The following is a 15,204-nucleotide window of genomic DNA, read 5'->3' as shown; positions in this document are numbered from 1 at the left end:
GAGTGCATTTGACCTGCATAAAATCGGCTTGTCAGACTGACCGGCCGGTCGCCGATCATGGCCGATCACGTGAAAATCGGCCGATTCCGGACACCAGCCGATCAATCGGTGCATCTCTATTAACGAACAACCTCGATCCATCAGGAAACGCCAGGTCGCTGAATTTCATTGCGCTTCATGAAGAGTTTTTCTTTTGCGTGAAGAAGCCGTTCACCGGAGATGTGTTAAAGATAGCAGTGTGCATTCATGATTATTAGGCTACCGGTTTGATAATCCTCCTGGCTCCGGGTCTTAGTGAGTCATTTACTCTCTTACCTATGTTTTTTGATTTACTTTAATGACACTTTAAGACCAGCTGCTGACAGAGACGCGATCGACACGCGTCCCATTTTCTCACAAATCTCTACGTTAATTTAAGACTTTATTTAAATCATTTAAGACTGCTCTTATGAGGACACTCGTCAAAACTGACGTTTTGGCATAATTTGTGTGTGTTATGGTTTGTTCAAGCCCGAGAGAGAACTCGATACTGACGCGCGTCTTTTCTGTGGGTCGCACGCGTGTGTGTGTGTGTGTGTGTAGGCAGGACAGCGCGGTCTCTTTAGTCTTGCCGCACTTAATATCATTCACATTAATAAGAGCGTGATCATACAACGGTAGTCAGTGGGTGACAGAAAAAAACGGATAGCCTACTGCGTAATTGCGTTAAATATATAAATATATGCCTATATTTCTATTTTTTTATTTTTTTTGCGGTGTCGCGGTGGACAAGTGATGAAACCGGTGTTGCGCCTGAACACCGTGTAACACCGACTACCGTAGCAAGCCTAGTGTCAGAATGTGCAGAAGTTTTCAAGTTCGTTCCTCATAGTGTGCTTGCATGATCTGGTGAACTTAAAGACTCATTGATAGGGATGGGCGATAGATAATATCGTTTTCGACACCAGATATAATTTTTCATATAGTGTGTGCCGGACACTAGTTAATTTATGTAAGTGAGGAGAGCAAAATAAAGTAAACTGGCATATGATACCTTCATACAGTGACTACCAGTGACATTTATACGAATTTGGGACCAACATTTATTCCTCCACTTTGAGCTGATCATGTTTTCTTCAGTGTGTTTTCTGTAATTGCTAATGCTCTTTTTACACACACACTGAACAACATGAAGCATTGCTTGGTCACTGGTTGAGCTAAACTGGTATTATCTAATTGTGTCGTTAAATTTAACAGCTGACAGATATTCAACATAATTCATGTGTGAGAGTCTAACAGAAGGACGGACAAAACCAGTCAAATATCAACTCATTTAATAACTCTTGCCATATTTTATTACCATTTTCTAAACTGTGATACTGTGAGAGATGGTGAATAATGCTGGTTTGACTGTATTTATTCAACTAAATCGCAGCCTTTATGATCTCACAATAGCACAATGCTATATTATGGTTTTAAATATATTGCGTAGCCTTAGAAAACGGTGTAATATTGCGGCTCATGGATTCTGGTCCGTGGATCGCGCCACTTCTGGTGTTTTGCCGATTACTCGACACGGGTAATGCCTAGTTCACACTACAGGATTTTACACGGGTAAATCGCAATCGAGGATTTTTTCAAATCGAGTACTCGTCTTTAATCGTGAGTGACAGGCCTAGTGTGCTTGATGGATCTGGTGAACTGAAAGACTGATCATTGATGTGTTCTTCTCCCCAGTTGCTGATCTGCTGCTCATTCCCCTCGTGGTCGGCGTGGCGTCGGCGCTGTTCGTGGGCGCACTGATTATTGCAACGGTGACGTGTTGCTTCATGAAGAGACTGGCTAGACAGCACTCTCGCATAAGGAAGTAGGACGTATGAGACCCTCATGGAAAACCAGTGAGAACATTCAAAGACTTGATTGGAGCAAAGAAAAACTGGTTTAAGGTATTTCGGCAGTCTTGACGTAATGTGCACTGCACTCACAATTGGAAACGGCATCAGAACGATACTGAACATGTACTGGATGCTCATGTTATATTAATCCATATGTGGATGGTAACATATACACAAATGCATGTAGATTCACTTCAAGCTGTGACATTGTGTTCTGCACTGTTTCTATTCGCTCTAAGGACGTCACATGGTGGATGTAAATAAACCACTCGCTCGGTTTAAACTAGAACATGAATGCAGTTTTGGAGAACTAGCAGAACCACTTATAATAATAAACACACTGAAATCACTCACTGTTTTTACAGTGCTATAACATGTGCTCATATTTCTGTTACCTGTTAGTATAAAATACTTTTTATGGTATGCCATAGTTTTTCACATTTTCACTTTTTGTATTCAAAAAGTGTATGAAATATATTGAATATACTGAGCAGTTCCAGTCAAATCATGGGAGCGAATTCCTGCCAATTGCACAGTAATGTGTTCTTAACGTAAGTTCATTCTTCTGTTCTACATTGTGAATGGTGAATTTTACAAAATTAAGAAATGTCCAGGTCATATTTGACTCCAAAATCGAAAGAAAAATAACTATATTTTTAGTTTTAATATAATTTTTTTGTGCAGAGTGTGCAACATATTTTTTATGGAAATTAAACCAATATAAAACAACAAATTAAAATAAATTTACAACCAAATGTCAAATTTCACAAATGTTCACATTTTTCCATAAATTCAATACAACAATTGTGGTGATTGTTGTACTAAAAACTTATAATTGTACTTAACAATTTTAATAATTCAACTTAATTGTAATTGTACTTAGAAAATATAAAATATAATTTTGGATTTTTTTTTTTTTTGCATTACAGTAATGAAAATTGTGGGAGAAAAGAATGTTTAAACAATGTGAAGAAGCTCTTAAAAATGTGCAGAACATCTTCAAAAGACATTTTCTTGGCATTTCTGTGAAATTCACCTGAATATACGAGTAATAACACGGGGCCCAATCAGCTCTGAGGAGTTCAGAGTGGCAGTTTCCCATGTTTACCTAAAAGGCTACAAAAATGAAATAACCACTTAGATAATTTATTGACACAAAACCACTTTACCTTATAAAGACACAGAACGGAGAGGAGAGACGCTCTGGAAACGAGGCTCTCCGCACACAACGATAAATGAGCTCGCCGAGAATCGAAATGCTGTAGATGTTTAGTAGTAACATTTTCCAGGATTTCCAACTGCACGTACAGGACCAAAGTGAGACCAGGACCAAATCTTGTATATTTGAAAATCATCCTGTTTCGTGCATCTACAAAAACGGGTGCCTTTTGTTGTCCATCATTAGCAATGAAATCAAGTTGTGTTTCCGGGCTAAACAATATTGTTCTGTTCTGTAAGTGAACTCTAGGATCAGCATATGTCTCAATATCTTATCTAAAATAGTCAAACCTGTGACTGTAATCAATTTTACATAGTTAAATATGTTTGAAAAATTGATGTTTTTAGAAATATGACCCACTCACCCTGTTTTAAAGGCATTGTTATAGAAGGACCCATTTGTTAAAATAGACACTGACTGTTTTTTTCTTTGTCTTTCGAAGGAATTGATAATAGGAGGGTTATTACAGATGCAGATTAGTCTTCATTTTCTCCATGCATTCACCAAAATATGGGTTTGTAAGCCTGCAGACGGTACGTTAGATAGATGAGAGATGTGTGTTATGGTTGTGATGTGATTCCTGCAGTTGCTCTCTGGGATTGGACTAATGTGAAAGCCACATTAACATCAGGGATTCTGTGTTTCTGCTTATTTACAGCGTTCAGTCGCTGAAATCTGATTTATCCTCTTATGCCACGTGACTAAACGCTGAATGACTGGATATTAATCCTCTTGTTTACGGGATGAAGCGTCTCGTGTCATGCGGACTTGATGCAATCGTCCCGTTTCAGACAGAAGACGTGTCGTTCTCTCTCCTCAGTTGTGCTGTTTTATGATTTCAATCGCAGCATTTATACGCCGTGATAAATTGTGCATGAATTGCGTTACACAAAACACTCCTCCTGTGCACTTCGGCTCAAATGTTGTTGGATGGGATGAAATGTTTGTTTGTTTTAGCTGGAAACGATCATGCTGAACGCCATCATTCGTTGTCTTACCTTTTTATATGCATTGCATAATAATATGCAGTAATGCTCATGTCTTGGTTTTGAAGCTGTAACTGTGTTTTCTTGCACTGCGTTTTGTAAGATTTTGTCGCCGGTGGTTTCATTGTCTGCTTCTGTTTTGTGTTGATGGTGCTTGAGGTTCCTGAATAAAACATGCCCTGATAAGAGATGTCACATTATTGTTTTTGCACACAGTTATGAACAGGGTTCCCACGGGTCCTTAAAATCATTGAAAGTTTGTGAATCTGAAAAAAAAAAAATCAAGGCCCTGGAAATGTTTTGAAAATAAACACGCATGGATTCACAGGTCCTTGAAAGTGCTTGAATTTATTTTGTGCAAGGAAATAAATTCCATATTATTCCCTCCGATCCGCTAATGTGTTATTTCACCAACACTTCGTGGCCTTTGCACACTAGCTTGCTTGATTTACGCTAGTTACGCGCATTTGCGCGTTACGTTTAGTGTTTCCCGCGTTAGGTACTTTGTGTTGTACGCTGCCCTGTAGGGCTGTCACTTTTGTGAAAAAATCCTGTTCGAATTTTGAGACATAAGTGTTCATTGAATCGATTTTCCATGTCTAAAGACGTTTCCATTTTCAACACCAAATACAGGCAAATCCACGGACACCTAACAGGCGTTAGGACGAGCGTAAAGAGGGCGCTTGAGACGCACAAGTCAGCAATATTCCTGATGATTTATTGGTGTGGAGTTTCGTCACAATGACAAACAGGAGCGCAACATTCAGGGATTGAGATTAACTCCCTCGAACCGCCAAATGCGGGTAAAAATGAACTTTGTCGGGAAACGCTGTCAAATCACGAGCCAATCTGGCGTGTTTCTGTGTTTACTCACTTTGCTGGGGAAGTTCGTGTAAGACAAATCTGCGCGGATTTAGCGCAAATACGCAACTCGTGATCCTCATGATATATTAAATACAGCGTATTACACAGAATCTGCGCATTTCTGGCTCACTGAACACACACACGTCACTACACAACAAATAACGGCGCGCTTGTTCACTTGCATTGAAGTAATAGCGAATATTAAAAAGTATTTGGTTAAAGGTGCAAAACGTAAGTCTCTGAGTTTTTGCAGAACTACGCCCCCTCTGGCGACAAGCGAAACTGCAACCAGAGTTGTGCACGCTCATAGACCACACACACACACACACACGCATGCACGAGCTGTTCATAACTAAAGGAGCATCAGCCGCACAGATCTTTGGTGTACAGCCAAAATGTCTTCAGAGGTAATAAAGTTATAAATCTGCAAGTCATTTCAAATATATGCAAGGAAAGGCATTTGAGTAAATTACTCTTATGTGTAAGGGGAAAACGGGGGTAGTAGAAAACTTTGTTTATGTGTTTACTGTTTCCACCTATGATAGTATTGTTATGAAAACACGTTCATGAACAATATAATTGATTACTTCGCAAAAGCTCAAAATAATAATCATACCGTACACGGTTGGTCAACAACGTTCACTCAAATGTCTCAAGGTAATAAACAATCAAATGTCACCATGACGTTTTCATAAAAGCCAAAACAGGCTAATCCGCCGAAGACTTGCGGGGTTCAGCCTGTTGTATTGATCTGCTAAGTAGAATATTCCAATAACAATACATCCTTTTTCTGTTATAATTTACTCAAAATATCTGTCTAATTATCTGTCATATTTTTCGGCATGTTATATCACACTCAAGAATCTTGAACTGTTTTGCTAATCACTAAACTACATGTAGCGCTGATTTATTTAGTAGATATTTTGATATATTCCTAGTTTATGAAACTGTTCACTAACAATGGTAGTAAAACCAATTCTGATTGTACATGTATCTAGCTTACGCTAAACTTAAAGAATTACACATTTTACTTATCGTCATTTGTTGTCATACATAGATTTGCCGTATCAGACATTAGAGACTGGGCTATATCTTACCGTTTTATCAAGAAAAAAGCCAACTGAGGATCCCGTTTGAGCCCTAGAGCAGACCGGAGATCTCTCCATTTGTTGAAAGCCTTCCCGATGTTGACTCTCGTCTTACTCCGACGCCTGTCTGACTCCAATTTGGACCTTTTGGTGGCACTAGACAAAAGTTTTCTTTTCTTTACTTTACGTGGAGTTTGGAATGGACTACAAGCCGGTCTCTTTGAATCCATCTTCTACCTTTGACGCACGAGTTGTCTTCGCTGATACGGAGAATGGCGGCGCCGGCGAATACACAAACCTGCCAGACATAGCCAGGTGAGCGTGAACACGCATGACGTCACGCCCAGTCTCAAACTCCGTCCCGAATCCCTCTTATATATTTTACTGTACAGGATTATAGAGGCAATCGCAGTGATCAGAGAAGGGCTCAATCAGCCCATCAGGCAGTTCTTTAAGCATGTATAGGATAGAAAAACAGGTATTTTTAACATGAAAAGTTGCGCAATGCACCTTTAACAGAAAAGACATTTTTATTTTCCAACATCCTACATGTTCTGTGTCCTGTATTCAGTGGCGGCTCCAGACAATTTTGATTGGGGGGGCAATGGGGGGTCCTGGTCATTTCAAGGGGGGTCTCATGAAAACCAACAAAAAATACAGTGGACACGGCTAATAACTGCATATTGCTGCTACTTAACAAATGGTAAATGGTAAATGGACTGCATTTATATAGCGCTTTCACAGACCCAATGGCCACCAAAGCGCTTTACATATTGCCTCACATTCACCCATTCACACACCGACGGTTTTTTGTTTTTAATTAATTAATCAATTGCAGTTTGCAAACAATATGCTCGAACTTTAATTGCCATAGCCACACCCATGACAGAAAACATATTTACAAAATAGTATCCTCCTCATCCTCCAATTCCTCGGTGTCCTCTGTTTCCAGTCTTTACTAAGAAATCCTATGAAAAATTATTTACAAAATCTTCTGCAGGACAGTTCAATTCTTTACAATAATATAATATATTATAAAAGAAAATTAAGCTGTTACACTGAGATGGTTTAGGAAAACCATAAAGTGTTTTTGTACAGTCAATTAATTGTACAGGCAGCATTAAACCATCAAAGTTAAATGATTGTTTATAGCTTATGAATTTCCTAGCCTGTATTTTCTTTAGCAGGGGGTTTCAAACTTTTTAATGGCAATGAGCCCTAAACAATACCCTTGTGAGATTCTTTATTTAGGCTTATAATATAATAAAATATATGCCCAATATAATATAATATAAAAAAATGAATTTAAGTATTTGAAGTGATAGTTTAAATGCTTCAATTTGTTTTCATATTATATTATTATAATATGAAAACAAACTGAAGCATTTACTGTAAATAGCTAGATCTAATAGCTAAATATTTTCAAGAAAAGTCAATATGTGAACTCTTTTATAGTAGCCTAATCTAACCATGCCTGAAACTATTTAAATCTATGTAAACTAATGATGTATTTTGAGTTTGCACGCGGGTGTGTGTGTAATTGTTACCGTTCTGTGTCCATCATCCGTTATTTCCACCACTTTAATCAAACCACTCTTCTTTAAAACATGATATTGTGATTTTATTTCACGTCTTTGCGTTTCTCGTCGCCTCTTGTATTGAGCTATTTGGTCCGCACACACGACTCACTGCCAATCACACGCGCTCACATCATTCTCTTTCTTTGAAACCTGTTAACTGCACTCACCAGTTTGAGCACTGCAATTATTTCTCACATACAATCAAATGGATTTCCCCACACATTTCGCGTCAGTCCTCCGCGTGGCATATTATTTTCTGCGCGGCCGCGGCATCAGAAGTGCACGACCGCGCACGCGCGCAGCTTAGAGGGAACGTGATTCTTATGTTTATATATTTTGTATGTCGAATAAATTATTAATTATTATTGTTCTGCGTGTTTGAAGATAAACATTTTTAAATATTTATCCCGGATATATATTTTTTTTAATCAGGAAGGGGGTGGGGGGTCAAAGCATTTTTTGGGAGGGTCTTGAGACCCCCCCTGGCGCCGCCTCTGCCTGTATTGATCTGTCCACCTAAAACACATTTTTTGTAAAAAATAAAATAAAAAAAAGGCCGTTAAAATCAATTCCCTATTTTCGTTTTCGAAACTTGTGTTGGTTGGTCCGATCGATTGTGCAATCGATTTCCGAACGTTAGGTGACAGCCCTACGTTCACGCGCACACAAAACTACTACGATGAAACCTCAATGTTTACTGTTGGACACAATAAGTGTGTCCCCACATTAAGTCCTTTAATTTGAGGGTATTGGATCTGGAAAGTCCTTGAAAGGTCTTTGAATTTGAAGTTAACCGAGGTGTGGGAACCCTGTATGAACTTCTAGGAAAGTTGCATGCGATCTAGTGTTAGAGTGTGTTTTGCACTCTTAAATTTGCATAGTATTCCAGTGCACCTTTGCAACCTCTCCATAACAACTGCTATAGCCGAACACTGGGAACATTTTTGAGATTTTTGCCAATTCCTTCAAGGTCGCACATAAACCGTTTATTTCTAAATGAGCTTCTGAAATTGTCATTTCTCAAAAAACAACAACATTACTCACTTATTCCGCATGCAAAATACAGGTGAAACTCGAAAGATTAGAATATGGTGCAAAAGTTCATTTATGTCAGTAATTCAACTTAAAAGGTGAAACTAATATATTATATAGACTCATTACATGCAAAGTGAGATATTTCAAGCCTTTATTTGTTATAATTTTGATGATTATGGTTTATAGCTTATGAAAACATTTTCACAATATTCTAATTTTGAATTTTCATAAGCTATAAGTCATAAACATCAAAATTATATACTGTCCCCCTTTACTTAACATGCACATAAATTGTAAGAATATGACTAATGCTGATAAATAAACAGTAGGTCTATGAGGTTAAGCTATTAAATAACAGTCCCAAACTATTTTTTGTTAATTCAATGTTGGTATGAGCCACCACTCATTTAAAAATATATAACACAAAGTGAAAATAGTGGCATTTTGGGGTTATGAAAACAACAGTTACCATGGTGATATACAATACTAATAAGAACTGTTAATGAAACATGGAAACTGCTCCTGATGAACAGAATAAACATCATACCTGATTTATTGGTATTTTAGTTTTATTTCGTGACTTACTAATTTACGATTGTACAGATTTTGCATTTTCAGAATACAATATAAATTCAGATATAAAATGAGTTGTATTTACTATGGTCCATAAGCTTAAACAGTACAATTTTAATAGTTAAAAAGAAAATTTTGTTTATAATGTGCATTAAAATATATACACACTCATCACATTTACAGAGAGGCTGATGTGCTTCATTAAGCATGAAATATGAATGTCATTTCAAGTATGTTATGTAATGTAACATATTTCATAATCCCTCACAAAGCACATGGTCATTACCAGAAGTAAATATTGATGCTGATGAAGTCGCTGTGATGATGTCACTGGTAATTACACGTCCATGATCGTGGCGTCACTAGCTCCCAGAAGCTCGTCTGTTTTGAGAAAAAGCAAACAAACTATGAACATGTTGTTAAATATGATTCATGGCGTTACTGTACTCTGAAGAGAGCGCAAACACAACATCTACACATTTCTATTTGCAGTGTTGTAGCCAATCACAGTGAAGCCTGTTGAGCGCATGAATGCAGTGTCCAATCAGAGCTTTTGATCTTGTGAAAGCTTTCATTATAACCATTGAAGTGTCGGAAGAAAAAAAAAGTTGTGTTTTTGTTCATTATTTTATTAGTGACTGGAAATGCAAGAATTGCTTGTTTTTAAAGGGACTGTTCAGTCAAAAATTAATATTTTCTTATAATTTGCACATCTTTGTTGTTTCAAACCCTGTTGACTTGCATAGAAATGGTGATTTACTCAAAGTGACCCTGCAGCGCCACCAAGTGGATGTTTCATTTTTTTAAATTACTATTTGTACCGTTCGTTTTACAATGGGTTTTTTTGACACCTTTATTCTGCTATCTCTTGTTATTTCATAACTTTATAACCCTTTGTTGTTCTTTATTTCTAAGCTGTCTTGCACCATCTGTCAGTGTGTTCTTCAGTTGGCTTAAACTAATCCTGGACAGAACTTAATCTTCACAGTCTTTGAGGGACATCTGCACTGTGAGCCTGTGTGATCCAACAGTGATCCGTTAATCAAAGCGCAAGTGTGAGTGTTTTTGTTGTGCGTTTGGGAGCTTTGGCCGTGTGAGGTGCTTAAAGATGGCCTGGGAATCCTGCTGTGATGCAGTGAAGTGGGTTCTGGTGTATGGAAGCTTATTTCTGCCACGGAATAAAAAAGGTAATTGACCTTTAACACAAAAAAGTTGGTTACTTTATTTTTTTAACAAAAAGAGCAGAGAAAAACGTACACCGAGAAAAAGTTGAAAAAAGAAAAAAGTCAGAATTTAAACTCTATTACGTGAAAATAAGTTTAAATTACAAGATGTAAACTCAGTTAATACGAGAAAATAAGTTTGAATTGCGAGATTTAAACTCAGTATTACGAGAAGAAAGTCAGAATTGCGAGACATAAACTCAGTATTATGAGAAAAAAGTCAGAATTGTGAGATGTAAATTTAGTATTACGAGAAAAAAGTCAGAATTGCGAGACATAAATTCAGTATTTCGAGAAAAAAAGTCAGAATTGCGAGACGTAAATTCAGTATTATGAGAAAAAAAGTCAGAATTGAGTATTATGAGAAAAAAAGTTAGAGTTGCGAGATGTAAATTCAGTATTACGAAAAGATTAGTCAGAATTGCGAGATTTAAAATCAGTATTATGAGGAAAAAAAGTCAGAATTCCGAGATGTAAACTCAGTATTGCGAGAAAATAAGTCAGAATTGCGAGATTTAAACTCAGTATTACAAGAAAAAAAGTCAGAATTGCGAGATGTAAATTCAGTATTATGAGAAAAAAAGTCAGAATTGAGTATTATGAGAAAAAAAGTTAGAATTGCGAGATGTAAACTCAGTATTACGAGAAAATAAGTTTGAATTGCGAGATGTAAACTCAGTATTACGAGAAAATATTACGTGAAAATAAGTTTGAATTGCGAGATGTAAATTCATTATTATGAGAAAAAAGTCAGAATTGCGAGATGTAAATTCAGTATTACGAGAAAAAAGTCAGAATTGCGAGACATAAATTCAGTATTACGAGAAAAAAAGTCAGAATTGCGAGACGTAAATTCAGTATTATGAGAAAAAAAGTCAGAATTGAGTATTATGAGAAAAAAAGTTAGTTGCGAGATGTAAATTCAGTATTACGAGAAAATTAGTCAGAATTGCGAGATTTAAACTCAGTATTACGAGAAAAAAGTCAGAATTGCGAGATTTAAACTCAGTATTACGAGAAGAAAGTCAGAATTGCGAGACATAAATTCAGTATTACGAGAAAAAAAGTCAGAATTGCGAGACGTAAATTCAGTATTATGAGAAAAAAAGTCAGAATTGAGTATTATGAGAAAAAAAGTTAGAATTGCAAGATGTAAATTCAGTATTACGAGAAAATTAGTCAGAATTGCGAGATTTAAACTCAGTATTATGAGAAAAAAAGTCAGAATTGCGAGATGTAAATTCAGTATTACGAGAAGAAAGTCAGAATTGCGAGATGTAAATTCAGTATTACGAGGGGAAAAAGTCAGAATTCAACTCAGTATTCGAGATGTAAACAGTATCACAAGAAAAAGTTACAATTGTGAGATGTAAACTCTGAATCGAGTAAAAAAAAAATCTGAGATAAAAAGATGCGATTTATCTTTGTGATTGTTTTTTATTCCATGGTGTATGCAATCCCCCACGCTGAGGAGTCTCACCCCAGTGCGCGGGCAGTGGATCTGCGCGTACCACTCCAGACAGTACAGGCACACGTGCACGCCCTGGCCGATGAACAGACACATCCACATGATGATGTTCCACACCGGGCTCTTCCGGCTGTCGTTCATGGCGAAGTTAAACACCACTGGAAAGGTACAACACACAAAATCACCACATTTCTGCCTGCTCTTTAACTCTTTAACTTGTCATTATGCTGTCTAGATATTTCATGTTGGACAAAATCTTAAGGCTGCAATGCATGCATGTATTAATTTAATTAATTAATTTACGGATGAGGAAATCCTAGAATGCTCTAAAATACAGTCAAACAAAAAATTATTAAAGCACCAGATATCATTTTTGATATTATTTTTTACTAGTGTGTGCAGGACACTAGTTCATTTATGTAAGTGAGGAGAGCAAAATAAAGTAAACTGTGACATATTATACCCAATAATTCTTCATACAGTGACTACTGTTAAAATGTATACAAATTTGGGACCAACATTTATTCCTCCACTTTGAGCTGATCATGTTTTCTTCAGTGCGTTTTCTGTAATTGCTAATGCTCTTTTTACACACAGACTGAACAACATGAAGCATTGCTTGGTCACTGGTTGAGCTAAACCGGTATTATCTAATTGTGTAGTTAAATTTAACAGCTGACAGATATTCAACATAATTCATGTGTGAGAGTCTAACAGAAGGACGGACAAAACCAGTCAAATATCAACTCATTTCATAACTTGTCATATTTTTTACCGTTTTCTGAACTATGTGTGATAATGTGAGAAACGTTGAAGGTGTCTGAATAAATTTTGGTTTGACTAAGTACAGCAAATACATACAAATAGTTGGTAACACTTTACAATAAGGTTCCATTTGTCAAAATGACCTTATTGTAAAGTGTTATCAATTAGTTAAACTTGCGTTCTTACCACCGATACCCGCGAATGTGCAGAACATCACCGGGTAGAAGAACCCGAAGCCCATAGTGAAGGCGTATTCATGAACTAATGCAGAAACGGCAAAGACACTCAGTGTGGCCATCGAGCGCAGTTTATAACCCGACAGCTGAGGGCATCGAGAGAGAGACATGGTCAGAATTATTCAAACGTGACATGTATATTAACAGTGAGATCAGAGCCCGTCTACGGAGAGCCTGGCCACTCCCTATTAAGTCCTATTGTACCGAATTGTGGTTGTAGTTCCACCAGAGCTCCACTAGGGGCGATCGCCCGAGTGCGTGAGTGAATGGGAGTCTATGGAGCTAGACGGCTAAATGTCTCTTTCACCCGATTGCCGTTGAGAAATCTCAGATTAGATTGTAGGTTTTGCAAGTTCAACATGGGTTATAGGTTGAAAGCTGAATGAACGAGTACTTATGTCCTTTCGATTTCTTCCAGGTTGAGTTGTTGTTGCCTATAACACGCTAATGAACGCCTGTTGGTCAGTGAAGGACTGATTACGACCAGAGACACCGCTTGATGGCATCGTGGCATCCGGACCAGAATGTTAAGAACTTTAGTTTTACAAAAACTCTTCAAGCACGTGTGTTTACCCGTGTCGGCTGTCTCGAGAGAACAGAAAGTGCAGAGCGCGAACGCACCAAAGTGACTGAAGGATTGCCGTAAAGCAGTATCTCTGGTCGTACGATGTGTATGACGACATTGACATTTTAAAGCAAATAAGTGACTCTAACACCCAACGTGTAATTTCTTTGCATCTCGTTTCGAATACAACATTCAAATTACTAGACAAAAAATGATATCCTGAGAAAAGTGGATTTTGAGGGGGATCGCTCCATAGACCTCCATTCATTCTGCACTCGTCCTGTGAGCGCCCCCATGTGGAGCAAGAGTGGAACTGCAGCCAGTTCAGGAGCCGGAAGTTCACTGAGAGTGGGAGTTCTCCCCTTATCAGACATTCTCTGGTGAGATTCAGGAGTGTTCGTTCTCACCCGGATGAAGTCTCTGTAGCCGTAATAATAAAGCCAGTCGTGTACGACGATGTTCCACGTGCGGTAATAATTAGCGAAAGAAGTGGAGTTCCACCAGTCCTGATGAAAGAGAGACGAGACGAAACCTGTGAACCTGCACTAGTTAATAACAACAAGCAATGCATTTACAGATGAAACTCGAAAAATTAGAATATCGTGCAAAAGTTATCATTTTGATGATTAGGTCTTACAGCTGAGTGAGTGAGTGAGTGGAGGTGGGGCTCATTTGAGGCAAGGGTGTCGAGTTACATTCAAGATATAAAAAAAAAATTCAATGAAAAAACATTTAAATGTCATTTTGGTGAGTTTTAAGGGACAAATGATTGACATCAGATCCATTAAAAAATTACAGACACAACTTTTGATTTTAATAGTGTGTTCGTAAATGTGGAAATTGCTTTATTTTTTTTTATTGTTCATGTGAACTAATGTAGTTAACTAATGGAACCTTATTGTGAAGTGTTTGCAACTTTTCTATGTTTGTATAATATAGACAATAGTTGATAACCCTGACTTTAAACTAATGAGAGATCACTTACTTTGTAAAACATCCGGTCAGCAAAACGCAGCATCTCCGCGAAAGCGTTGAGCCAACAGTGCAGGAACGCATAGAAGCCCAACATTAATATGAGCATCCCTGAACACAAGTCTCAAATCACACAGACTGCCTGAATAATACATGCATAAACAGTTTTTCTGAGAGTGTGTGTGTGCACCTGGGAATGCGGCGTGGCAGAGCATCAGGATAAGGGGGCGTGTGTGTGTGTGTGTGTGTGTGCACCTGGGAAGGCGGCGTGGCAGAGCATCAGGATAAGGGGGCGTGTGTGTGTGTGTGTGTGTGTGCACCTGGGAATGCGGCGTGGAAGAGCATCAGGATGAGGGAGCGTGTGTGTGTGTGCACCTGGGAATGCGGCGTGGAAGAGCATCAGGATAAGGGGGCGTGTGTGTGTGTGTGTGTGTGTGTGTGTGTGTGCACCTGGGAATGCGGCGTGGAAGAGCATCAGGATGAGGGAGCGTGTGTGTGTGTGTGTGCACCTGGGAAGGCGGCGTGGAAGAGCATCAGGATAAGGGGGCGTGTGTGTGTGTGTGTGTGTGTGTGTGTGCACCTGGGAATGCGGCGTGGAAGAGCATCAGGATGAGGGAGCGTGTGTGTGTGTGTGCACCTGGGAAGGCGGCGTGGAAGAGCATCAGGATGAGGGAGCGTGTGTGTGTGTGTGTGTGTACCTGGGAATGCGGTGTGGAAGAGCATCAGGATGAGGGAGCGTGTGTGTGTGTGTGTGTG

At 38.3% G+C, this 15,204-nt stretch overlaps 2 protein-coding genes across 2 annotated transcripts in view; one reads left to right on the top strand and one right to left on the bottom strand.

Annotated features, from left to right (window-relative positions):
* The window catches only part of igsf8 (immunoglobulin superfamily, member 8), a 29,281-nt gene extending 27,289 nt beyond the window's left edge, over positions 1-1,992 (top strand). The window contains exon 7 of the mRNA XM_056237576.1: positions 1,717-1,992. Within this exon, the coding sequence (XP_056093551.1) occupies positions 1,717-1,850 (134 nt within the window). The 3' untranslated portion in view covers positions 1,851-1,992. The remainder of the gene's footprint in view (positions 1-1,716) is intronic.
* Positions 1,993-9,483: 7,491 nt separating this feature from the next.
* The window catches only part of soat2 (sterol O-acyltransferase 2), a 19,017-nt gene continuing 13,296 nt past the window's right edge, over positions 9,484-15,204 (bottom strand). Inside the window, exons 11-15 of the mRNA XM_056237596.1 lie at positions 14,462-14,559; positions 13,884-13,982; positions 12,862-12,997; positions 11,923-12,068; positions 9,484-9,600 (exon numbers count right to left, since the gene is read on the bottom strand). Of these exons, the coding sequence (XP_056093571.1) occupies positions 9,547-9,600; positions 11,923-12,068; positions 12,862-12,997; positions 13,884-13,982; positions 14,462-14,559 (533 nt within the window). The 3' untranslated portion in view covers positions 9,484-9,546. The remainder of the gene's footprint in view (positions 9,601-11,922; positions 12,069-12,861; positions 12,998-13,883; positions 13,983-14,461; positions 14,560-15,204) is intronic.

Source organism: Rhinichthys klamathensis, unplaced genomic scaffold, assembly GCF_029890125.1.
Source record: "Rhinichthys klamathensis goyatoka isolate OS25496 unplaced genomic scaffold, OSU_Roscu_1.1 h1tg000488l_1, whole genome shotgun sequence".
Lineage (NCBI taxonomy): Eukaryota > Metazoa > Chordata > Actinopteri > Cypriniformes > Leuciscidae > Rhinichthys > Rhinichthys klamathensis.
The sequence above is the reverse complement of the archived record's forward strand: the minus strand, read 5'-3'. Positions and strand labels throughout refer to the sequence as shown.